At 43.4% G+C, this 25,301-nt stretch overlaps 1 protein-coding gene across 3 annotated transcripts in view; it reads left to right on the forward strand.

Annotated features, from left to right (window-relative positions):
- Positions 1-25,301, forward strand: part of LOC100553106 (bMERB domain-containing protein 1) — a 34,179-nt gene that overhangs the window by 2,641 nt on the left and 6,237 nt on the right. For all 3 annotated transcript variants that reach the window (XR_010002933.1, XM_008104270.3, XM_003217154.4), the window contains exons 2-3: positions 4,312-4,432; positions 21,664-21,737. Coding sequence is in view for 2 of the 3 variants with exons in the window: in XM_008104270.3 (XP_008102477.1) it covers positions 4,312-4,432; positions 21,664-21,737 (195 nt within the window). In the remaining variant the exon portion in view is untranslated. The remainder of the gene's footprint in view (positions 1-4,311; positions 4,433-21,663; positions 21,738-25,301) is intronic.

A 25,301-nucleotide genomic window follows, 5' to 3' on the forward strand; every position in this document is an offset into this window, starting at 1 on the left:
AAGAAGAAATGTAAGATACTAAGGCAGAAAAAAGGAAATGCAGATACAGAATGGGTGACACCTGGCTCGACAGCACTCCATGTGAAAAAGATCTTGGAGTTTTCATGGACAACAAGTTAAACATGAGCCAACAATGTGATGCAGCAGCTTAAAAAGCCAATGGGATTTTGGGCTGCATCAAAAGGAGTATAGTGTCTAGACTGAGGGAAGTAATGGTACCCCTCTATTCTGCTTTGGTTAGACTTCACCTGGAATACTGTGTCCAATTGTGGGCACCACAGTTCAAAAGAGATTTGACAAGCTGGAAGGTGTCCAGAGGAGGGCAACTAAAATAATCAAAGTTCTGCAGACCATGCCCTATGAGGAACATCTTAAAGAGCTGGGTATGTTTAGCCTGGAGAAGAGAAGTTTGAGAGGAGTCATGATCAAGGTACATGATACATGATATCCATTTATAAATATGTGAAAGTATGCCATAAAGAAGAGGGAGCTGCCCTTGGAGCAATGGGTTCAAATGACAGAAAAGGAGTTCCTACCTGAATATTAGTAAGAGCTTCCTGATTTTAAGAGCTGTTCAGCAGTGGAACTTTCTGCCTCTGAGTGTGGTGGAAGATCCTCCTTTGGAGGCTTTTAAACAGAGGCTAGATGTCCGTTGGAGTTGTGCTTTGATTGCGCTTTCCTTGCACGGCAGGGGGTTGGACTAGATGGCCAATGTGGTCTCTCTAAACTCTATGATTCTATGATACTGCAAGGACAATGTTGGACATCTGTCTCTCTGGTTTGATGCAGAAAACCTTTCCAATTGTCTATATTCTCAACAGGATATAGTACAGTCCTTGTCATTTCATACAACTTGACTGTAAAGGAGGGAAGTAGAATCTTTCTGTCGGATTTAACATCAAGAGCTGTGTTGTGCTGTATCAGGGCATTAGTCTATCTAGATCAAGGGTAGAAACTGCATTGCACATGAGACTGGGGTTCAAAAACATTTAAAGTATCACATTTTGTCACTCTAATTTTTGATAATATTATCTGCAGTGACTGGTAGAAGACATCTAAAGTTTAAAACACTATTCTTTAATCCAACCCTACATATAGATGCCAGTAATTTAACCTGGAACTTTCTGCATGTCACACTTGTATCTCACCTACAGAGCTATGTGTTGGGAAAATGTCACAAAAAGAAAGAGCATTTTAAAAGCAAAGCACAGCAGATTACTCACACACAGCAGGAGATGTCCATGTCTGCAGAGGAACAAATGATCTTAAGCAATAAAGCAGCAGAGTCAAGCTTCAAAGTTACAAAAGGTTTATTAGAAGGACTACATTTCTAAAAAGGAAAGTTAGGTCCAACTATTTAACTAACTCTAAGTGGAGAATCACCATGATATCTCCATCTTCCATCTGAGGCCTCTTCTACAGTGCCATATAAAATCCAGATTATTTGGTTTGAACTGGATTATATGGCAGTGTAGACTCATATAATCCATTTCAAAGCAGATAATGTGGATTATCTGCATTGATAATCTGGATTATATGGCAGTGTGGAAGGGGCCTAAGAGGGTTATTAGAGGAGCAAAAAGGAAGACTCAGAACTTACAGCATACTGACCACAAGTTAAGAAAACTTTTAAACAAGTTGGTATATTTTTAAGCATGCACATTAGTTTGGATGAAAGATTGGATAACTGTAAGAAATGAGAGACTGTTTAAATTAAAAGGCCATGATTTACATTTTAGATGGCACGGCTATATATGATATCAAAAAGCAAAAGTACACATATAAGGCAAACCATACTCAGGATTTGGAACAAGTACAAAATTTAATTACGTCCATAAACCCGACTATCAATTTCAACAGAAGAAGCATTTTAAAAATTAGATATAATGAAAGGAGAACAATGAATTACATAAAGAGATTTAATAATACATGGAGATGATAAATACAGATTTAAAACTCAAGAAAAATGGCTGGATGCAGGATCTCATTTGCAATGATGCAGATATAGGCAACTGAAAGGAAAATTTACACTAGACAGTAAAAATATCAGATTTGAAAGAGAACAATCAGAATTTGAAAAGGAATTACGTTCTAATGAAGAATACTTATTGGAAAAAATATATAAAATATTACTGAAAATGGAAATGGAACCAGTACTGATAAAGGAATGTATGATTAAATGGGCACAAAATGTTGGAAGGCAATTATACTCAGCCATGAGGACTCACTTATAGTCTCAATATAATCATATCATACGGCCTAGTCAGCACCCAGCAATCAGCAGAGTCTCTTAAATGGGGTTCATCAGCTTTGGCTGTGGTGGGCTGAGCATCTTTCCAGCAACTATTTTTGCCCAAGCCATACCTAGTACATATTTATTGCTTTCTTCCTCTTTCTTCACTAGTGGCATTTTTCTTCCCAGGCAATGACTGCAGCATCATTTAACTCATAAGCTTGTTCTGTCCCCTGGTTTGACTCATTGGCCCAAACCTGATTGGGAAGTCATTTGGCTTTAATAATGAAGTATTGAGCTTGTCACTTGACTCTGCTAATGCATGTTGTATGGGGAGGGCGGAGAAAGGCAGTGGCAACACAGCTGATCTCAGCAGCATACAGAGATTATGCTGTTGTAAACCTGTCCTTTTATTCACCCAACTCAAATTAGATAGGGATGATCCCGTTAGTGTGGAACACTGAGAGTCAAACCAGAAAGCGAACAAATGTATTTCATTACACCTAAACTGATTTCTTCTCTCCAGTGGGATTCCCCCAGAAATACATGTCTTGGCAACATGACTTACAAATTAAGTCCATATTTACCTTCTGGTGCCCAATCACAAATGAGAGCATGCTAAATGTAAGATACATAAATGAGGAGGAGGAAATGTATTTCTCTAGGAATGTACTAGGTCCTCCATATGATTCTGTGGTATACTCTTACCAGAAGGTACCATAGATTTGTATTGGAGGACCTAGCAAATTCCTGGAAGTGATGCTTCTCTAGGAATCTCTAGGTACTCTAATGCAACTCTGTATGCTGAGATTAAAAATGGAATAAGTTAATGACATTTGGTTATATCCAAGGTTTCACAAAAATGTTGTCCTGTCAGGAACATATCACTTTTGGATATGGGGGAGTCTTACTGTAATTGTCACCTTTGTTTGCATTTTACACCCCACTTTTCCTGCATTAACAGAAGGAGCTGTACATAGTTCTATTCTTTCCCACTTTATCTTTTACAACAATCCTGTAAAGTCAGGCTGAAAAAGAGGGTAACACGTCTGCATCATGGCTCAGTGAAGATTTCTTTCTAGATATTCTCAATCCTCAGGTCTAGCACTTTAATCACTATGCCACAGTCATGAGGTAAAATATGTATATGGTACTTTTCATCAAAATTGATTATATGGCATTTCCCAGTATCAAAACAAAACATAGATACATGATGCTAGGAAAAAAGGAATTTGCTTATACCAAAGCAGTGGTCCTCTTCAAAATAATCTGTGAGCCCAATGACATGGTGAATATGCCCCCCTGCCATTTCCTAAAGGGTGATTGGGAACACTGGAGGACTGGAGGAGTGTCTTGGAGGAGTGTAGCCCTCCATAGTTTCTTTGGGTGAGATGCATTCCCTAGCTTCTGACAAATGTTTCCTGCTCTTTTTCAGGGAACTCTATTTCTTCTGTTCTTTGATGCCACAGAAATATCACCGTGCTATTTTCTCATCACCTCTAAGGTGGGAAAGGCATGTGCAGACATTTCAGTTTCTAATAATTTTGGCGTCACTTCAGAGGCTTCCCAGGGGATGATAATAAAAAAGTGCAGTCTTGATCTGAGAGCACTGATAATCTTTGAACGACGTGTTAAGAGGTGCAGGAAAAGGCACTTCATAAGGGGAATGAAAAAGATAAATGAGTCCTTGGGGCCTATGTGTGGGAGGAATATGTCTTCCCAAAGGGAGTTGGAAAGTGAGACTGAAGAGTAGCTGACACTGAATCTCCTGTATAGAGGAAAGCATGTTTCAAATTCTCCCAATTCGTATACACCCTTCTTTAATATAACAAAAACTCCTGCTCCTGCCCCTTCTTTGCTATGTGCACACCCAGTCTTCAAAGCTCTCATAGCATTCATCTGGCAGCTGTCAGAATTTTTCAGGTTTTTCAGGACAAAATTTGAACTCTTGTCACTTTGAATGAATATGTTTCTGGCTGTCTCTCGAATCCATTGACATGGAATCACTGGCTTGCATCCTGTGCTCCTATTCCTTGTCGCTTTTAGAAATATAGCTCCTTTTTCTGTTTTGCATTCAGGAGATGAAATTGTGTCCATGGCTGATTCCACTACTACCATTGATGACATTGAAGGGGAACTTTTCAAAATTGAAAGGATCCGTGACGTCCTGGTGCGGAGGGAGTCAGAACTGAGATACATGTGAGTTGGGAAATGGGAAATCAGGATGCACGTGGGGCAGCTGAGCAAGGTGCAAAGGGTTGAGAGTGGTCAGTTTCCTGCCTTCTTGTACTCCAGTTTCTAAGGTAGGAATAGACATGGAATGTGGGAAGCAAATCAAAACAGTGCTTCTTCCTCATCCTCTTCCTCCAGATCTTCTCAGCTTCCAGTAGGAACTGCCTTTCAATTTCTGAACTTTCCATTTGTTCCATCACTTTGAGTCTGAATCTGCAGATACACTCTGTTTAAGAAGATTCATAGACTTTGTTGTGTGGAAATGTGACTCAAAGAATCAGGCAAGCTCCTTCTCCCTTTTCCTTCCTTCACTCGGAATGCCTTCTAGCGCAGTAGCTCTCAACCTGGGGTCCCCAGATGTTTTTGGCCTACAACTCCCAGAAATCCCAGCCAGTTTACCACCTGTGAGGATTTCTGGGAGTAGAAGGCCAAAAACATCTGAGGATCCCAAGTTGAGAACCACTGTCATAGTGATGTCTGTGTTCCCCAGGGAACATATTAAGAAAATGGTCCATTCCTCACACCAAAATGCCAAGTGGCCATGATGCCCTCAAAATGTTCAGAGATTCACAGCAGGCAATAGGGAATTGACTTCTCAGAAAGAAGTACTTGAGAAGACTGCTATTTGGATTTGATCTTAGTTCTGTCACTGAATTATATGAATAATGAAAACATGAATTTTAACCATTGTCCTGCCTGGCACCTGTTTGCAGAGCAAGATATAACAGGCTGTATAAGTATTACATGCATTGAAGGGCTGTGCATAGGCTTCGGTATCCCATATTTTTGGGAGGGGGGAATTCTATCAGTGGTAGGTGTGGCTTCCATGTCACTGGGAGCAGTAGATCGGCTCCGGGTTGGACCTAGACTTTAAAACCATGACCACAAATAACTTCTGTAGCTTGGATAGTCATTCTGAAGTTCAAACTAAACATCCAGAGCAGATTGCTTTGCCTGACTGGCGTGGTGATTACTAGCCACCAATTGGCTGTGTTAGTCTGTGGCAGTAAAACCAACAAAGACTCTGTGGCACCTCCAAGATTAACAAATTTTATTTGACTTAAGCCTCTGTTGATAGCAGCTCACTTATGCTAAATATTTATTCATAAAACATAGACTTTGGGCACTGGTTGTCACTTTTAAAGCCCTAAATGGTTCAGGTCCAGACTACCTGGCCAACCGCATCTCCTCATATGAGTCTGCGCACATCAGGGGAGGCCTTCCTCTCGGGCCACCCATCTCAAACCTGGCTGGTGGGGACGAAAGAGAGGGCCTTCTCTGTAGCTGCCCCCCACCTCTGGAACTCCCTTCCAAAGGAGATCAGAATGGCCCCATCGCTGTCCTCCTTTAGGAAGCAAATAAATACTTTCCTATGTACCCAGGCATATGGAGATGTGAATGTTTAAAGATGTGGCACTATGAAATAAGGAATGGAATTTAGACATGGCTTTTAACTTCATTTTATTAACATTGTGCAATTTATTATTGTTGTTTTCATGTGATCTGCTTTATTGTCTGTTTTATTTATTTTGAATTGTTTTAGTCTATTGTTATATTTTATGGCATTGAATGTTTGCTTTATGTTGTGATCTGCCCCGAGTCCCCATGTGGAGATAGGGTGGGATAGAAATAAAGTTTTACTTACCTACTTACACTCAGCTTGTGAGATTCTGAGTGTACAATTGTCAAAATAACGCTTTCATGCTTTGATTAACACAGAGATACACAGAGCCTCCTCACTAATGCCTTTTATTAAATGGAAAATTCCTCAGTAATTTCAGTTACTTTTCATAGCTCTCTAGCTTACATTTTCAGAAGGGAAGCTCAAAATGCACGAAGCGATTGAAATTTACTCCACCAAATATTTTGGATATTATAATTTATGTTCAAAACCCTTTCCAAATAATCTTTAATAGCACACATGTATTTTGCATGATAGAAAAAAGTGATTTCTTCTCCTTGTTCCAGATCATAGCTTTCTGTGTCACACTAAAGCAGCAGAATGGTTTAGAACTCTAAACAGACTATAAAATTAGCTGTCTATATCATTGCTACCAGTTGACACAAGAGACGGAAATTTGCACAATTTGCATTTTAATATGAACTCAACTAATTTTCACTTCCCAAACTTATACATGAATCAGAATGCAGTTATCTTTATTGCTTTGAACGTTGTGATGAACTTTATTTATCCAAAAATGCATAAATTACTAAAATAAATTACAGTAGAGTCTCACTTATCCAAGCTAAATGAGTGGGCAGAACCTTGGATAAGCGAATATCTTGGATAATAAGGAGGGATTAAGGAAAAGCCTATTAAACTTCAAATTAGGTTATGATTTTACAAATTAAGCACCAAAACATCATGTTAATACAACAAATTTGATAGAAAAAATAGTTTAATACGTAGTAATGTTATGTTGTAATTACTGTATTTACAAATTTAGCACCAAAAATATCATGATATATTGAAAACATTGACTACAAAAATGCCTTGGATAATCCAGAACCTTGGATAAGTGAGTCTTGGATGAGTGAGACTCTACTGTACATTCAAAATGTACACCTTTGTAAGTTGCTAACAGGATGCCAATCATCATCTTCTCCAAAGCTAAGCCACTGTGATCTGCATCAGGCTTTTATTGCTGGTTGGAAGCCATGCTGGCATATGTTTCACATTCAATCAATGGGAAGTGATATAACAAGAACCCCCCAAAATGAATCCATTAGTCCCCATGAAGCATCATTTTGGTTCCTTACCAGCAGAAGGCATATGATATAGGCAATGACTAGACTATAGCATCTACAAATATGCAGGCAGCTTTGGCTGCTTGACTTGGAAGAACAACAAAATCCAAATCAATCTGCTTCACCATCATGGAAACATATGAAATCAGGGAAGAGTCATCACAAATAATAAAATCCAAATTAGCCCAGACCTGATTGCAATATAGCAGCTCTGCTTCCTTTTAAGAAGAATGGATTGTTTATATTGCATTCAGCTGTGAGACCCGTGGAAGAAGGGAGACAATTTTGCAGCCTTTGATATTCATGCAAGAACAGTCTTGGTCTTCTGTTCCTCTGTGCTTTGAATTTCTCCATGGCAGACGCAGCCAAACTACCAATATAAAAACCCTGTGCCATGTGAGAGGTTTTGTCCAGCACCCATGCTTTGTTCAGATTTCAGATTTTTGTTAGTAAAGTTCAGTCTTGCCTTAGAAGGGCATAGTAAAGGCCACAAGGGCAAAGAAGCTCCTTTCGTGGATGCACAATATTTTAAATTGTGCAAATTGCTTTATCCCTTAGAAGTTCTACCTTTCTGTTCACGAATGTGTTTCTATACTATCTTGCCCTTATTCAAATTTATTTATAACAAGGCAGATGGACAGACAGAAACAACAATAATCTCAACCAAATAGCTGCAGAACACTATGCAAAGGGCGATCTTTTAAAAACCTAATGCAACAAAATAATTAGTTCTAAACACAGTGATTGACAAGTGTACTGTAATGATATTACATTACTAAAAATACACATTTATAATAAAACTAGCCAACAGGAGTCTTGTGAAGTTCCAATATTTTTTGTGATATTGTAAAGAAACTGAGCAATATCTCTCATCTTCTCTTTAATGGAAGGAAGTTCCATAGCTCTGAAGCATCCACTGACAGATGTCTACTACTTAGAGCTGCTGTTGTTTGTTCTTGTAAAGTTTTATGACAGGTCCTCAAGAAACAAGTGTAAATCAACTATGTGAGTTGTTAGTGGGGTGAACCAGAGAGAAGAGATTCTTGTGGCAAATCCCTGTGCTGAGTTATCTGCATTGAAAAGCTGGGATTTTGCAGTAAGCCTTGAGTATATGTCTAGGCTGGCAGAAATATAAAACTTTTCAAACCCCCCCCCCCCCCTCTCAAAAAAAAAAGGAAAAAAAAGAAACAAGTGCACTTCACGAACAATGCTTGAGGTGTCAGGAAACCTGGCACCTGCAGGATGAAAGCCAACTTTGAGAAACAAGCTGGAAATAATTCCAACCTGCCAGGTACATAATAGGCTAAACATGATCAGATTTTTCAACACTTATCAGTAGGATAATGATAATAATAATAATAATAATAATAATAATAATAATAATAATAATAATAATAATAATGAACAACTTTATTTGTATTCCGCCCTATCTCCCTAAAGGGACTCAGGGCAAATTCCAACAGATAAAAGGCAAACATTCAATGCCTTGATAAAACCAACCATACAAATTAAATTTTCTGAGTCATCCCTATGGCAACGATAAAATCTGCCAATACATTATTTGTTTGTAAAAGGTAAAGGTTTCCCCTGACGTTAAGTCCAGTTGTGACCGACTCTGGGGGTTGGTGCTCATCTCCATTTCTAAGCCGAAGAGCTGGCGTTGTTCATAGACACCTCCAAGATCATGTGGCCAGTATGACTGCATGGAGCGCCGTTACCTTCCCACCGGAGCAGTACCTATTGATCTACTCACATTTGCATGTTTTCGAACTGCTAGGTTGGCAGGAGCTGGGTCTAACAGCAGGAGCTCATTCCGCTCCCGGGATTTGTTCCGCAAGTTCAGAAGCTCAGCGCTTTAACACACTGTGCCATCAGGGACCCCACATTATTTATTATGTGTTTATCTTAACTTCTAATTTCTTCTTTTTTTGCCAGGGGAGCTCTGCATAGTGTAGATTGCAGTTATCACACATAAAAAGCCACAGAAACAGGAATCAAGGGCATGAGGTCTGATCCTTCTGGACCTGGGGAGTGGACTCTAACCCACAGAAAGACCACATCCAGCCCATAAATCCCTGGGCTCCTCCCACTGCTCCTTAATCCCAGCTAATAGAAAGATTTGCAGCCCCTACTCAGAAGCAATGGGGATTCCTTTTCTTTTCCCATTGTCTTCCGGCACTTCCAGGAACCAACTGATCACCAGATGGGCCTTGGCTAACTTCCAAAAATGTCCACTGAGACCTCCTCCCCCCCCCCCCCCCCGCCACTATAAAGAAGAGTGAAATTGAGTTCCCAGCTGAAGCACTCAACAGAGCGGCTTCACTATACTTCGGTCAGGGATCTACTGATGCCCTAATAATGCCAGCAGTTGTTATCATGCAAAATGGCATTGTTGGGTCCCTAGAGGATTAGGGGAAATACCCACCCATTCAGAAGTAGTTTCATAGGCTCATAAAGTGGGAAGAGGCCACAAGGGACACCCATGCAATGGCCATGCAGCCACAGCTTGAAACCCTCCAAATAAGGAGACTCCACCACACTCTGCGGCAGCATATTTTCCCACCTTTGAATCCTCCAAAGTAGGAAGCCTCCAAATGAGTTGAAGTAATTGGAAAGACAAATCTAACAGCAATGGTTCCCTCTCAAAAATTAGATCTGAAACAGGCTATGGCTTTCACTGGTTCTGCAAGCATTATACAAAAACATAGATCACAACTGTGGCATTTCTGCAGATCTGTGGGCTGCAGTTTTCCTTCCTTCCTTCTTTCCTTCCTTTCCTTCCTTTCCTTCCTTTCTTCTTCTTTTCTTTCATTCCTTCTTTCCTTAAGGTTTGCAAAAGCAACTGCCAGAATTATTTTTCTTGTTAAAGTTTGGGCTTGATAATTGCTTCTTTCTCCGAAGTTTGCCTGACATCTAATGAATTCTTCCACACAGCCACCCACACAGGCGGCTCTTGACAGTGACCCCATGTGTGTGATACTCTCTCATGAGACACACATTGCCTTGTCCTCCCACCAGAGGAAAAACCTAAAGAATTGATCATTGCCTTCTTAAATGTGGAAAAGGCTGCAGGCTCTTTTCTAATGCTGCTTTTTGTAAACAATCTCATCCTTAGAATAACTCAGTTGCAATGCTGGAACATAATACATCTTATTTCTCAGGTGGCCATTTGTAGACTTTAATTTTAATTTGTGTTGCTAGCTGCTGATGTGTTAGTATGCCACATGCATCTCCCCCTGCCCCCAGTTCCTACCTTCTGGTTATGTTTCATAGAGAAGGAAGACTGGACACCTAGTTGTGTGTGTGTGTGTAAGGAAGGAAAGTGGCTTTCATGTTAAGAATGCTTTAAATCTGTTCCGGATTTTATTCCAGATGTTAAAAGAGCTATCTGAGGCACTGAACCTATTTGGGAGGTAGAAGTCAACTTCTTGGATGTGGGGAGGACAGAGAAGCATTCTGCTAGTGACTTCTTGTTATCTGCTTTCAACTAGTTTCCAATTTACAGTGACCTTAAGGTGACACTATCATAAAGTTTTCTGAGACTAACAGTGTGTAACTTACCCAAGGTCACCCAATGGACTTCCATGACCAAGCCGGGATCAGATGCTTCTCTATAGTCTGAATCATTCCCCTCCCTTCCCCACCAGTAAATGTCAGCATGGGGGACCCTTCCTATGTATTCACACCTACTAGGCCAGGGGTCTTCAAACTTTTAAAGTGGGGGGCCGATTCACAGTCCTTCAGACTGTTAGGGAGCCGGACTATGATGAAATAGTCCAAAATTAAGATAATAATAATAATAATTTTATACCCCACCCCATCTTCCTGAAGAGACTTGGGGCAGCTTACATGGGGCCAAGCCCAGGTTAAACGGATAGTGTAAAACACAACAATAAAACAAATCAATAAACAAATCAGTCAACAATAAAACAGATCATAAACTAATAAGGTCATGGGGCCAAGAAAGTGTCAGTAGTGTCGGATGCAATTGGGGGAGGACAATACCAGAACTACTGTCCCAATTAAAGTGCTAGGGAAGGCGTAAGATTGTTGTTGTGTGCCTTCAAGTCATTTCAGACTTAGGTCAACCTTAAGTCTAAAGTTTAGGACAAAGACCAAGTAAATCACCTTGGAGGACCGCATCTGCCCCATGGGCCTTAGTTTGGGGACCCCTGATCTAGATGATCTCATAAGACCATAGGTAAGGAATGGGGCCCCCAAAGGCCATCTAGACAATCTCATAAAAACATAGGTAAGGAAAAGGACCCTCAAAGGCCATCTAGACAGTCTCATAGGACCATAGGTAAGGAAAGTTACTTCCAAAAGCTATCTAGATGGTCACATAAGGCCATACCTAAGCAAAGAGACCTTTAAAGACCATCTAGACAATCTCAGAAGACCATAGGTAAGCAAAAAGACCTCCAAAGACCAGGTAGGCATAGGTCAACCCTAAGTCTAAAGTTTAGGACAGGGGCCAGGTAAATGACCTTGGAGGGCCGCATCCGGCCCCCGGGCCTTAGTTTGGGGACCCCTGTACTAGGCAGTTGAGAGGACACCAAATCACATGTGCAGAACTACATGCACATGAAAGAAGGAGCTGGAAACATCACCCTGCTATATCCTGATCGACACCTGAATAGACTTCCATTGCTCAATATAACAGCTGGCTATTATGGTAGGTTGTGGGGGCCATTAATGACTTTGGCAGTAGTGCCCCAAACAAGAACACACAGTATAACTGAAAATAAAGCATTTATGGTTCCATAAATCTACATCGCAAACCCATGATTCCAGTTCAAAATGCTAGTCCTTATTTGTTTTATGTGTTGGCACATTCAGAAGCAAAAGAAAGAAGGTAGTCTTTATCAGAATTGTAATGTGAAACTCTTTGGGGCAAACCAAACCTCATAAGGAAAAGGATGATTTAATGAAAGTGCTTCAAGCCCGACCCTTTAAAGATTGCAGTTCTGCTGTATACACTCATATTTTTTGTATTCTGCTTCTCCAATAACTCTGGCCCCATTGGCTCTGTTTCTTGCAAAATAGAAGCACAAGCACTGCCAAAGCTACATTTTGAATTTTCTGTTAAAGAGGAATATAAAGTGGCATTATTAGTCTACACTAAAATGAGGTAGTAAACCCAATTCAGGAGCTACATTGCTACGGCACATGGCTCCTGCAATGGAAGCTCAGAAAATAGCTCTCTGCCCAATTAAACATTATGTGGAATAATCCAATTCACATCCTTGCTAAGGTTTGAATTTAGGCAACACTAAAAAATCTCCACCTATATTTTGGAATACATGACTTGTGTGTGCTGTTTATACAAGAGTCAATAGCTCTGAATAGTTTCTGTTGCAGGGAATGGAAGTTTTACTTTCAAATTACACATCAGAGGTGCACACATTTATTTTAAAATTAGAATGAGTAATACAAAAACTCAGCTGAGTGTAAAAATAGCCATATGGCTTTCCCCCCTGATGAATTAAAATGCTTGAAAGGTCACTAAATGGCTTGCTTAGTTGTTCAGTTGCAATCCTGGGGCAGTGAGAGGACAGAATCATGGATAGTGCTTCAAATTACTCAGGGAATTTTAAGTGATCCAATGTTTTGTCAGAATACATTGCAAAGGCAGGTGTTCCCACATCGGGAGCAAAATAATGTTGTTCTTGTGGAGTGGAGCAGGGGTCTCAACTGCCACACTGTGTACGCTTTTCATAAATAAATGACAAGAGGTGTGTTCCAGTGCTTGAAATGAGGAACATGTCATAAAACATTGACCTTTCACTGTAAAAGATGAGGAAATAAACTCAATACACGCAAGAAGTAAAGCACACAGTAAAGGTGAATTCCTCAACTTTGCTGGCATGGGTCCTTTTAAAATAATAATAATAATAATAATAATAATAATAATAATAATAATAATAATAATAAAACTTTATTTATACCCCGCCACCATCTCCCCAACGGGGACTCGGGGCGGCTTACATGGGGCCATGCCCAAGACAATACAATATAACAAAATATAAAAACAACATATCAATATACAATTAAACAATACAAGAATAACACTGCACAGTACAGAACAAAATCAAAGCAAAAGCAGCATAACATAACAAGGGCGGGCCGCATGGACACAAAGTTAAAACTCGGGGTAAGAAGAGATAAGAATAAAACCATGGGGAACAGGGACATGAGATAGTGAAACGGTCTAGAGGATAGATGTTGGGGGGAGTAACAAAGGAGGTATATACAGTTACTCTCCGAAAGCACACCGGAAGAGCCATGTTTTTAAATCTTTCCTAAAGGCTAAAAGAGTGGGGGCTTGCCTGATCTCAATGGGCAGTGAGTTCCATAAACGGGGGGCCACAGCAGAAAAGGCCCTCTCCCTTGTTCCCACAAGGCGGGTCTGGGATAAAGGCAGTGGCGACAGGAGGGCCTCCCCTGATGATCGAAGGGCTCGGGCAGGTTTATGGTAGGAGATACGGTCACGAAGGTAGGTGGGTCCCAAACCGTTTAGGGCTTTCAGGGGGAGTGCAACCCCGTCCAGCACGGGTTGCCACCCAATACCCCGATCCGACGAGCGACTGACCAGGAGGGCCTCTGTCTTGTCAGGATTGATCCTCAGCTTGTTCCTCCTCATCCAGTCCGCCACAGCGGCCAAGCACTGGTTCAGCACCCGAGGGGCTTCCTTGGAAACGAGTAGTGGATCTGTGTGTCATCTGCGTAGAGATGGCAACACCCTCCAAAACTCCGGATGATCTCTCCCAGCGGTTTCATGTAGATGTTGAAAAGCATGGGGGATAAAATAGACCCTTGCGGGACCCCACAGGTCAAAGGCCAGGGGTCCGAGCAGGTGTCCCCCAGCTTCACCATCTGGGAACGGCCCTCCAGGAAGGACCGGAGCCACTGCAGAACAGTGCCACCAAGCCCCATCCCAGAGAGCCGTCCCAGAATGATACCATGGTCGATGGTATCGAAAGCCGCTGAGATGTCCAAGAGAACCAGCAGGGTCACACTCCCCCTGTCCAGTTCCCTGCGGAGGTCATCCACCAAGGCGACCAGAGCCGTCTCGGTACTGTGCCCAGGCCTGAAGCCAGACTGCGAGCGGTCCAGAAAATCAGTGTCATCGAATCAGTGGCAACCACCCGCTCCAGAACCTTGCCCAAAAATGGGAGGTTGGAAATTGGTCTGTAGTTGTTACATACGGATGGGTCTAACGAGGACTTTTTTAGTAGCGGTTTTACTACCGCCTGCTTAAAGCAGGATGGAACTGACCCCTGGCCCAAGGAGGCATTTATTATAGCCACAAACCAATCCAACAACCCCTCTTTGGCCAGCTTAACCAGCCAAGAGAGACAAGGATCCAGAGCGCAAGCGGTCGCCCTTACAGACCCAAGAATCCCCTCCACGTCATCAGGAAGAACAAGCCGGAAAGAATCCCACAAGATCGGACAGACAGGTACCTCGGTTACCTCCGCTGGAACTACAATTAAACTGGAGTCCAACTCACGGCGTATCTGAGCAACTTTGCCTGCAAAATGGTGCGCAAAATCACTGCACCTGGCTGCCAAGTCATCGGGGAGCCCCTGGGCCTCAGGAGGCCGCAGGAGCTCTCCCACAACTCGGAACAGCTCAGATGGCCTATTGGCCGCAGACACTATGCGAGCAGTCGTGAAAGCTTTCCTGGCTGCTCGCAAAGCCACGGAGTAAGCCTTAATAGCGGCTTTAGCCTGTGCTTGGTCGGACACGTCCTGAGATTTCCTCCAGATGCACTCTAGTCCCCTCCTCGCACGCTTCATCACAGCCAGCTCCTCAGTGAACCAAGGGGTCGATGTGGCTCTACGCAGTGAGAGGGGACGTTCGGGAGCGATCATGTCCAATGCCCTTGTCAGCTCACTATTATAGCGATCAGCCAGGACATCGACAGGATCGCCAGTCTCCAGAACAGGAAGATCCCCAAGAGACCTCAGGAGTCCATCCGGATCCATCAGCCTCCTGGGTCGGACCATCTTAGTGGGTCCACCACCCCTGCGGAGGTTAGAAGTCACGGCGAAACTTACACAGATCAGATGATGGTCAGACCATGACAATGGAAGAATATTTTGCTCTTCCACTCTGACTGTCCCACCGTCCACAATAAAAACAAGGTCCAACATGTATCCCGCCTGATGTGTGGGCCCAGATATAACTTGAGACAGCCCCATGGTCGTCATGGCAACCATGAAATCCTGAGCTGCACCTGTCAATGTGGTCTTGGCATGAATATTAAAGTCTCCCAAAACTATAAGTTGTTGGGAGGCCAGGGCCACATTAGAGACCACATCTGCTAGCTCGGACAGGGAGACTGCTGGGTCGCGGGGTGGACGGTACACCAGCAGAATCCCCACGCTGTCTCGGGCTCCCACCCTCAGGAAGACACACTCGAACTTCAAAGTTTGCGGAACGGCGCATCTGATCAGGGCGATGGACTGCCGAAAGATCACCGCGACTCCTCCTCCCCGCCCCCCAGCCCTGGCCTGCTGATGCACCCCAAAACCCGGTGGACACAGCTGAGTGAGATTCACCCCACCCAGCTCGTCCAACCACGTCTCGGTGATGCATGCCAGATCCGCCCCCTCATCCAGGATTAAATCCTGAATAACAGCTGTCTTACCATTGACAGATCTGGCATTCAGAAGCAGAACCTTAAGCCCGGGGGGTCTGTCCTGAAGACTACCACACCTATTCCTCTCCAGGGTCGCAAAAACTCTGTTGCGCTTCTCCCTGGGTCGCAAGTGACCGCTATTCCTCCTCCTCCTCCCCCACACTACCTCGATGGTGCCCCACCCGTGGGAACCCTCTTCCTCCTGGGGGATTGACTGATAAAGATTGCCTTTTAGGGGGGTTAGTCAACTGTCCTGAGATGTGGGGCCCACAGAGGTATTTGTTTGATTAAGGAAGGAACTCATCTCCATTAGAGGTAAAGAGACGGAGTCATCTGACATAATGTCATCTGACATTGAAAGGGGGCTAAACAAGGGTAATGTCTGTGGGCAGGGTTGGGAGGTGGAACAGGCATAGCTTAAAATTGGGGAGGGAGTCTCAAAGTGGAACTCTGAAAAGGGGGCCAACACCGGCGAGCGTTCGACCCCGTTGTTTGAGGTTATTAAATCTTGTGTGTCGGAGATCAGCCCGCTGACCAAGGGGCGAATCAATGGATCTACTAATACTCTTCTAAGAGTGATGCCCCGCAGTTGTAATTTAGGCCCAAGCGAGAACAGTTCCTCCACTAACAATTTGTCCTCCAATCCAATAAGGAGACGTAAGGAGCGGTTCCAGGAATGGTAATCTCTACAAAGCCAGTCAATAGTCTCGATCTTCACTTCCGGCCGGCTTACAGATAGTATTTGCGATAGAGATATCTGTACCGCTCGCTTAGATGACCATCTGCCTCTGTTCAGTATTGAGTCTGAAACTTCCACTGCCACCCTATTAGTTCATAACAGATGCTGGGGATTGCAGGGAATGTCCAGTGATTGTCCAAACAATTCAGAGGATGACGCCTTGTTAGTCCTCTGAGAGACTCTGTAGATCTCCTTCCAACCATCCCTCCCCTGTCCCTCTCCCCCAGATAGCCACCCCATTCCCTCACTAGTCACTTCAGCATCTAACCCATTAGCTACCTTCTGCTCCTCCAGCCTCTTCCTCCTTTGGCCTTCCAGAGCACTAAATTCCTCTTCCATGTTAGCGAAATTGACTGGTATAGTTGCTCTACTGTCTATAGGGGATGGATTTTCCACAATCAGGGAAATTCCTTTAAAAAGAAGATCAATTTTCTTGTTCAGTGTCTCAATCTGAAGTAAGACAGTACTGAACGATTTCCCCAAAAGGTCACATAGGTAGGAAAGATCGTTCTTCCTCCGAGTTTCCTGCATACTCAATGTCTATTACCTTCTCAATGACCTTCTTATAGTAAACCACTCAGATCTTTCTTTCCTATAGTAAACCACTCAGATCTTTCAACAAATTCAGAGTTGACATCCCATTCCTGATATCTAATTCTGTCAGCCTCTTGCACACTAATATGTCAACCTACATACACAAACCATCTATCACATTCCAAAACCATCAGATTCAGCCATCAATTAAACTCGAGGTACTCTCTAATCCTATGTGATTACTTCCTATGACCTTTGATACCAGACCCTCACATCCACTTCCTATCACAATCGGATCTGTATCCCCTATTAGATTAAATTAAATTAAAATAAGACTTTCTTACTCCCATCCTTAATACACAACTATAAAAAAAAGGCAAAGTGGCAAGCTGTAGCACTGATGAATTCTGGAAGGTGCTGCTCCACACAGGACCACCCGGTCCACACGTAGCCTCTGATGATCAAAAGGAGAAAGGCTGGCCGCGAGGAAAGCTGGTGGGTCCACCCGGTTCAGCACAGTCTCCAATGCCTAAGGAAGGCTAGGGGAGGCCGCCCGGTCCGGCGCGACCTCTGATGGCCTGGCTCTCTTTATGATGACCAAGGAGTAGGTTGGAGGTTAAGGAGGCCACCCGGTTCGGCGCGGCCTCCACAGGCCTAGTCTTTGTAAAGGTCGAAAAGCAGGATGAAAGAAGCCACCCGGTCCGGCGTGGCCTCTAAGGCTGAGGAGGGCTGATGAAGAAGCTAAGAGAGGGCTGTGGGAGGTCGCCCGGTTTGGCGCGGCCTCTGGGGGCCTTGATCTCTTAGATGGCCGAGAGGGGGGCTGGGGGTAGGTCGCCCGGTCCGGCGCGGCCTCCACGAACCTGGTTATCTTTGTGAGAACTTGCTGGGAGCTGTAGTCGTCCCCGGCGTATGCGTACGTGCGGCGGCCGAGGGAGTTAATGGCGGCCGCCCAGTTCGGCGCGGCCTCCACAGGCCTAGATTCTCTTGGAGCCGATGTAAAGGCTACAGGAAGCCGCCCGGTTCGGCGCGGCTTCCAAGGGCCTTGTTGTCTTCTGAGGGCTGGGGGAGGCCGCCCGGTACGGCGCGACCTCCAAGCCGGGAAGGAAGCTGCCGGGGAAGTTGAAGATGGTCGCCTGGAGGACGAGGCGGGAGCAGAAGAAAGCCTCAAAGGCCAGTAAGAACGCTCGGGGAGGCAGCCTGGTACGGCGCTGCCTCCGAGGTTGAGGGAGAAACTGGGGGGAGACCACCCGGTTCGGCGCGGCCTCAAATGTCCCAACGCTCACCCAATGCTCACCGCTACCGCTACCGTCAGAGTTCTCAGGCGAGCAGATGAAATGGTGGTCGGGCTTCTCCTCTCCTTCTTGATCTTCTGCAGCTCCTATCGGCAGCTCCTACAGCCGACAACGCTAAGACCAAGTCCAAAAAGTCCAAAAAGATAGCCAGCAGCCTCACCCCTCTAACAACAGCCAGTTAGGGTTTCAGAGGGCCGTGTAACAAAGATATGTGGCAGTTTTTATTTCTCCTTGTCGGCGGAGCTAGTCACGGAGGCTGTTACCACGCCGCCATCTTGCATACAAATGAAAGCTTTCACAGTATTTTTCTACTTTACTTGTACAACAATGAAGGACTGTACCTCTTCACAGGAGCTCATTTTAAGATCTTTGGAGGAAGACATCTTTTCAGTTCAACCACCTTCATAAGCCTGTTTGGTGAGGATGGGAGAGAAGACGTTCTTTTGGTGGCTTCTCCCAGTCTGTGGAAACCCTTTCCATGGGAACCAAGTTTGGCTTCCTCTCTGTTATTCTTCTACCAGCAGGAAAAAAAATAGTTGTTTAGACTCACATTTGAACTTTAGTTGATTGGTCTGGAAGTACAGAGGAAGGCCATAGCGAACCTGCTCTGAACCAGTCTTTGCAAGAAAACCCTGTCATAAAGTCACCTTAGGGTTATCATAGGTCAGCTCAAAACACCAGCAACTGGAAGTATATTTTAATGGTGGATACTTTTGTTGTGTTTCTAATTGCCTTATCTAAGTCCTTGATTTTAATGTGTTTTTTTTAAAAAAGATACTCCATTTTTATTCATTTTGTAGGTCTGTTCCAGCCATGCATTGGGAGAAAGGTTGTAAATAAAAAATTAATAACAAGGAAATAAACAAATGTTCCTGCTCTTAGGAAACAAAGCCCCAACTTGGTTTTCAATTAACCATAGGACCAGTGAAGTTGGTGTATTCTTACAGTGACTGATAAATTATGGTGCTACTTATTTAGAAAAGGGTGCCATTTATTTTTTTTTGCATTTGAATTGTTAGAGGAGACATGTTGACTGAATTTCATTGACTACTCCTTGCTGGAACAGAGGGGTGCAGAGCTTGCAGTTTCTGGAGCATTTTTCCAGCAGCGAGACTTTTATTCTCATATGCATTACTGCAGGTTAGACTGAGAGATGGATGTACTTAAAAGGTACCTGCTGAGCTTAATGGCTAAACAGGTTTTACTTTAAATTACCCACGCACATCCTACAAAATAAACCCCTCCCCCCCCTCTCTCACACACACACACTTACACACAGAGAGAAACTTCCCCTGAATTTGCAATAGCTTCTGATTAAGGCTATATTTCTGTGTTTGGCTTCACTGATCAAGAATAGTTTCTCAATATACAGGGTGTTTGAAAAAGAATTCCCTAGTCACCATTTAATTTCAATGGTGAATAGGGAGTTCTTTTTTAAACACCCTGTATATTTGATCTTCCACATATGAACTTTTGATGGCAGTTTACTACATTGTGTGCAAAGTCCTCACCTCCTACAATGATGGTTATTTAGAATGTGTGAAAGGAAAGCTCCTGGACTATGCCTTGACAGGGTGGCAACTTGTGGTTCCCATGAAATTGTGGCGGTGAATTGTATCTCAGTTTTCTAAACAAAATATCAAACCTGATGAGCCCATTTTGGGCATCAGGTTCAGCATGTGGCTAGCCCTGAGCTAAAATGTAGAAGAGTCAATAAGTAAAAGTAAGTAAAACTTTATTTCTATCCCGTTCTCTCTCCCCAAAGGGACTCAGGGCAGCTCACAACATAAAAGGCAAATATTCAATGACATAAAAATACAACAATAAATTAAACAAATTCAAATAAATCATAAAAAACATTTGGCAACAAAACAATAACATAAAAGGCAGTAAAAAGGGCTGGGCTTTAGCACAGCAGGTTAATCACCAAGCTGCAATAAATCTTGCCAACCGGAAGGTTGACAGTTTGAAACCCGTGTCAGGGTGAGCTCCTGACCTTTGGCCCAGCTTCTGCCTACCAAGCAGTTCTAAAACAAATGTGAGTAGATAAATAGGAACCGTATTAAAGAGGGGAGGTATTTAGGCTCAGCATTTTCATCAGAAAAAGGAGGAAATTTATGAACAAAGAAAGCTCTTCGGCAGGGAGATGGAGCAACAGCACCTCTGGTGGCCGGAACCGAGCACAGCCTCCAAAGATGCCAAAAGAAGGGAAAGCCTATATATACCTCTTTCTGTTATCTGTCTTGTCATTGTTATAATCAGCATTGAATGTTTGCCTTATATGTGTTCTGTGATCCACCCTGAGTCCTCTTGGGGTGAGCTCATTTCCTCAATTAGTTCTTTGCTTGATTGGGTTGCAGGACATCGGGTTGACCCCTTAATGCAGGCTTGTGGCTGTGTTACTGTATGGATTCTTAGTTTTGGTATGTGACTCCAATTCAAGCTTGATACAAAGCCAGAGACAAGTTTCATACTGACACCTTCATACAGACACTTCATGACATGAAGAGTATTTTATTAAATACAGTAGAAAAAATATACTTACTTCTAATAAGTATATTTATTCTACTGTATTTATTTCTATTCAAACTCCCTATAGATAATTCTTCTTTTTTCCCCCAAATTCATAACCCTTTATACTTCACCTCCAATCCCTGTCTCTATCAACTCAAAAACCACTCTGTGCCAACTTCAAATCTTCTCAGTGCCTGTTCCCAGGCAAAGAGAAACTCCTTCAATGCTCCTTCTAACTCCATCAGCTTAAAGGGTGAGACAGCTATGCTATTTGTGATTTATGATGGTGTTATGTCCAACTTATGCCATCACAACTCACTTTTATGGCATTACATAGGTTGGAATTTTCTTGTAAGCCAATCAGCACCCCATGGCCATTTCTGGAGTGTTTGAGCATCATCTTGTCATGTTGATTTCAAAGTGGTAAAAGCTTGTAGCTACAGAGGTATAACTGAGCTACGTAAGTCTCCTAATGCAGGATCTCATCCTTGTTTTAAAAATATTTTTGTGTGTGGCATCCTATTAGGGATGTAAACAAGCCTAAGTTCTCTTTATCCCTGAATTTGTTCCTTTGGGGGGAGAGCGAGGGGTGCTGCAGAGATTACCATTCCCTTCCTTCATCTATGGCTGAAGACTCCCATCTTCAGCCAAACATCTGAGACAAGGGCCTAGTTTGCCCATGCGAAGATCTCTTGAACTCTATTTTTCCCCTTTGCCTTTCCAGGATGGATGACATCCAGCTTTGTAAGGAAATCAGCAGGTTGAAAAAGGAATTGCAGAAGCTGATTGCATTGCCAGGTAAGGTGGATACCCTAACAGCTCTCCCAGAAACCTGTCTTTTCCCCCAGAACCTACACACATGAGGTTGGTCATCTTCAGGATCATTTGATTGCCTCTTCTTCTTCCCTCTACCTAGGAGAGGCTGTATAAACAATATACCCAATGAAATTACCTAAGGATTTACTAAGACTTTGGGAACCTGTATACAGTTGAGTCTCACTTATCCAACACTTGCTTATCCAACGTTCTGGATTATCCAACGCATTTTTGTAGTCAATGTTTTCAATACATCGTGATATTTTGGTGCTAAATTCGTAAATACAGTAATTACTACATAGCATTACTGTGTATTGAACTACTTTTTCTGTCAAATGTGTTGTATAACATGATGTTTTGGTGCTTAATTTGTAAAATCATAACCTAATTTGATGTTTAATAGGCTTTTCCTTAATCTCTCCTTATTATCCAACATATTTACTTATCCAACGTTCTGCCAGCCTGTTTACGTTGGATAAGCGAGACTCTACTGTATTTTTATGTTAAACAAAGCCTGAAGAAAACTCTGAAACTGAAATAAAGGTGGACTCATCAATAAATGTCAAAATTATTGAAATAATAGGTGTTATCAGGAGGAGAGAAATGAAAAGTAGAAATATCCAGTGACATGGTCATGGAAGCAGGTTGGATGATTCACCTAGCCATTATTGAAAGAGACTATGACAGAATGTTCTCACCAGTTCCCAATTCTGGTCATAGTGCAAAGCACCATTTTGTTGGAACTTGGATGAACAGTGGTTTAAAAGATGGCACTGGGTTCAGCATTTGGCATCACTGCATTCCCAACCACATCAATATGTTTTAATAGAGTTCCCAAGCAGTTTCCTTTTCACCATGTTGCTTCTCCAAACTACCCACCCTAGCCTTATGAGGGTGAATCAGGCAGGTCTTCTGCCTTGAAAGGAGGTATCAGGGGGAGGAGGAATGTGATTAATTTGGGTCCATACCTTTAAGTCGCCTTTCCATAAGCAGAGTACGATTTTTCCTTCAGTTGTCACATTTCTTTTAACATTTTGCAATCTGATCTGATCAAAAATTGTGGGCTAACCCATTGGGAGAAATGGCTTGCAGGAAAGGCATATGCTAATGAAGGCTGTTTAATTTTGGTTGCATAGAAAGGTGCACAAATTTCCATGCAGCTCTTCAAAAAATAATAATAATAAAAGCTGGTGTAGAAACCAGAGAGAAACCTGAGCTTGACAATCACTTTACAATGTTACTTTCCAAACACATTAATCCACCTCTGCCTTTACTCTTCAGTTTTTTTTCCACTCGTACTGATCCAGAGCCTGCAGTCCTTTGGCTCTGAACTCCCATCCCCCTCCTCTATCCTCTACTCATACTGTAGATGAGGCAGTACAAGTATGACTGAGAATAGTTGTTCTTAGGAAAGAGATAATTAACTGTTGTCTATTGCTGCCAAAGAATTTTATTGCTTATTATTAATGATTTGTGCCACCCTTCAGTAAACAAAGTTGTTTATGAAAAGAAAGAAAACAATTAAAATTTTAAATACAAAAACTGTGATAAGCTAAATGTCAGAAAATGGCATGGTTGTCATCCTGTTCAGCGTTTATACCACTGAAAGCTGGATTTAGGCTATTGAGTCTGCTGGAGTATGTGTATGGTCATGAACAACTGGTTGATGCACACCGCCCCCCACCATACACACACACACACACACACCAAACTTCACAGCCTTGTAGTTAATTTATTGATTAGCCCTTAGGCCATATCACAGTACCAAACCAAACAAAAAGGCTTGATAAAACATTATTACACTCCATATAGTAATTTAAATAAAACACTTATAACAATACAGTAAATAAATATGATAAAACTGAATATATATATAATGTTTCCATATTACCCTTACAATTTACTCTGCTCAGCTCCACATATGTGGTTCTCAGACGTATTGCTGTTGTAGTTGGGCCAGGGGACAATAATACTACTAGTAGTAGAACTGCTAGCAGGAGGAAAAGGGCTAATGGTGAGCAGGTGTTTGATGAGGAACAGCAGACAAAGCGGGTCTGGGAAATACTTACGGCTTCTTCTGAGGATGAAACGTTTGAAGGGTTCTCTAGCGGTGAGGAGTCAATGCTGGAAGAAGATGGATTACCAGAAAGTAGAGGAACTAAAAGGTCAACTTAGGAGCAAGAGTCAGATGAGGAAAGGGAAAGGAAGAGGATCCGGGATCTACTCACTGCTCCCACGGAAGATGAAACATTTGAGGGTTTTTCTGGGAATGATGGGTCTGGGAGTGAGATGGAAAGTGCTGCAGATTGGACTCAAGTAAATGTGTGTGTAGAGCCAGTTCCTGGGAATGCATCAGGGGATTGGCAAACTACTGATACACCAGGGACATGGGGAGATCTAAGTCTTGAACAAAGATGGAGGGACTGGAGGGATGATGGGAGAGGTTCACGTATGAGGTCAAGATCAGCTGTGGATAATGATGACAGGGCGGAGGCCTCATCATCGTCGGATAACGATGTGTAAGTTAAAAGTGGAGTTGGAAGTACAGACTCCTTGCAGAAGGCAAGGTGTCATTTTGGACATTGGGTTGTCGCTGCCTATTCTCCTGTTGGGCTTGGGTCCTGGCTGTACAGCTTCGTGTTCCTGGATTCAGTTTGGCTCTTGACGACGGCTTCGCTGGTTCCTGGCTTGGCGTTTCCTGGCTTCCCTTTCAGCTCCTGAATTTGGCTTGGCTCCTGGCGACGGCATCGCTACTCTCGGTTGGCTCTCCTTTTGGTTCCTGAATTCGGCTTGGCTCCTGGCGATGACATCGCTACTCCCGGTTGGCTCTCCTTTTGGTTCCTGCATTCGGCTTGGTTCCTGGCGACAGCATCGCTACTCCCGGTTGGCTCTCCTTTTGATTCCTGAATTCGGCTTGGCTCCTGGCGACGGCGTCACTGCTCCCGGTTGGCTTTCCTTTTGGTTCCTGAATTCGGCTTGGCTCCTGGTGATGACATCGCTACTCCTGGTTGGCTCTCCTTTTGGTTCCTGCATTCGGCTTGGTTCCTGGCGACGGCATCGCTACTCCCGGTTGGCTCTCCTTTTGATTCCTGAATTCGGCTTGGCTCCTGGTGACGGCGTCACTGCTCCCGGTTGGCTTTCCTTTTGGTTCCTGAATTCGGCTTGGCTCCTGGTGATGACATTGCTACTCCTGGTTGGCTCTCCTTTTGGTTCCTGCATTCGGCTTGGTTCCTGGCGACGGCATCGCTACTCCCGGTTGGCTCTCCTTTTGATTCCTGAATTTGGCTTGGCTCCTGGTGACGGCGTCACTGCTCCCGGTTGGCTTTCCTTTTGGTTCCTGAATTCGGCTTGGCTCCTGGTGACAGCATCGCTACTCCCGGTTGGTTCTCCTTCTGGTTCCTGAATTCGGCTTGGCTTTTGGTGGCAACTTCACTACTCTCGGTTGGCTCTCCTTTGGTTTCTGGATTCGGCTTGGCTTTTGGACAATGGTGTCGCCTGCTTTCGCTATGGGTGTGCGTTTGGCCCTCTCCTGGCTTCCTGTGCCGT

The sequence above is a fragment of the Anolis carolinensis genome, chromosome 2 (assembly GCF_035594765.1).
Source record: "Anolis carolinensis isolate JA03-04 chromosome 2, rAnoCar3.1.pri, whole genome shotgun sequence".
In the NCBI taxonomy this organism is placed as follows: Eukaryota; Metazoa; Chordata; class Lepidosauria; order Squamata; family Dactyloidae; genus Anolis; species Anolis carolinensis.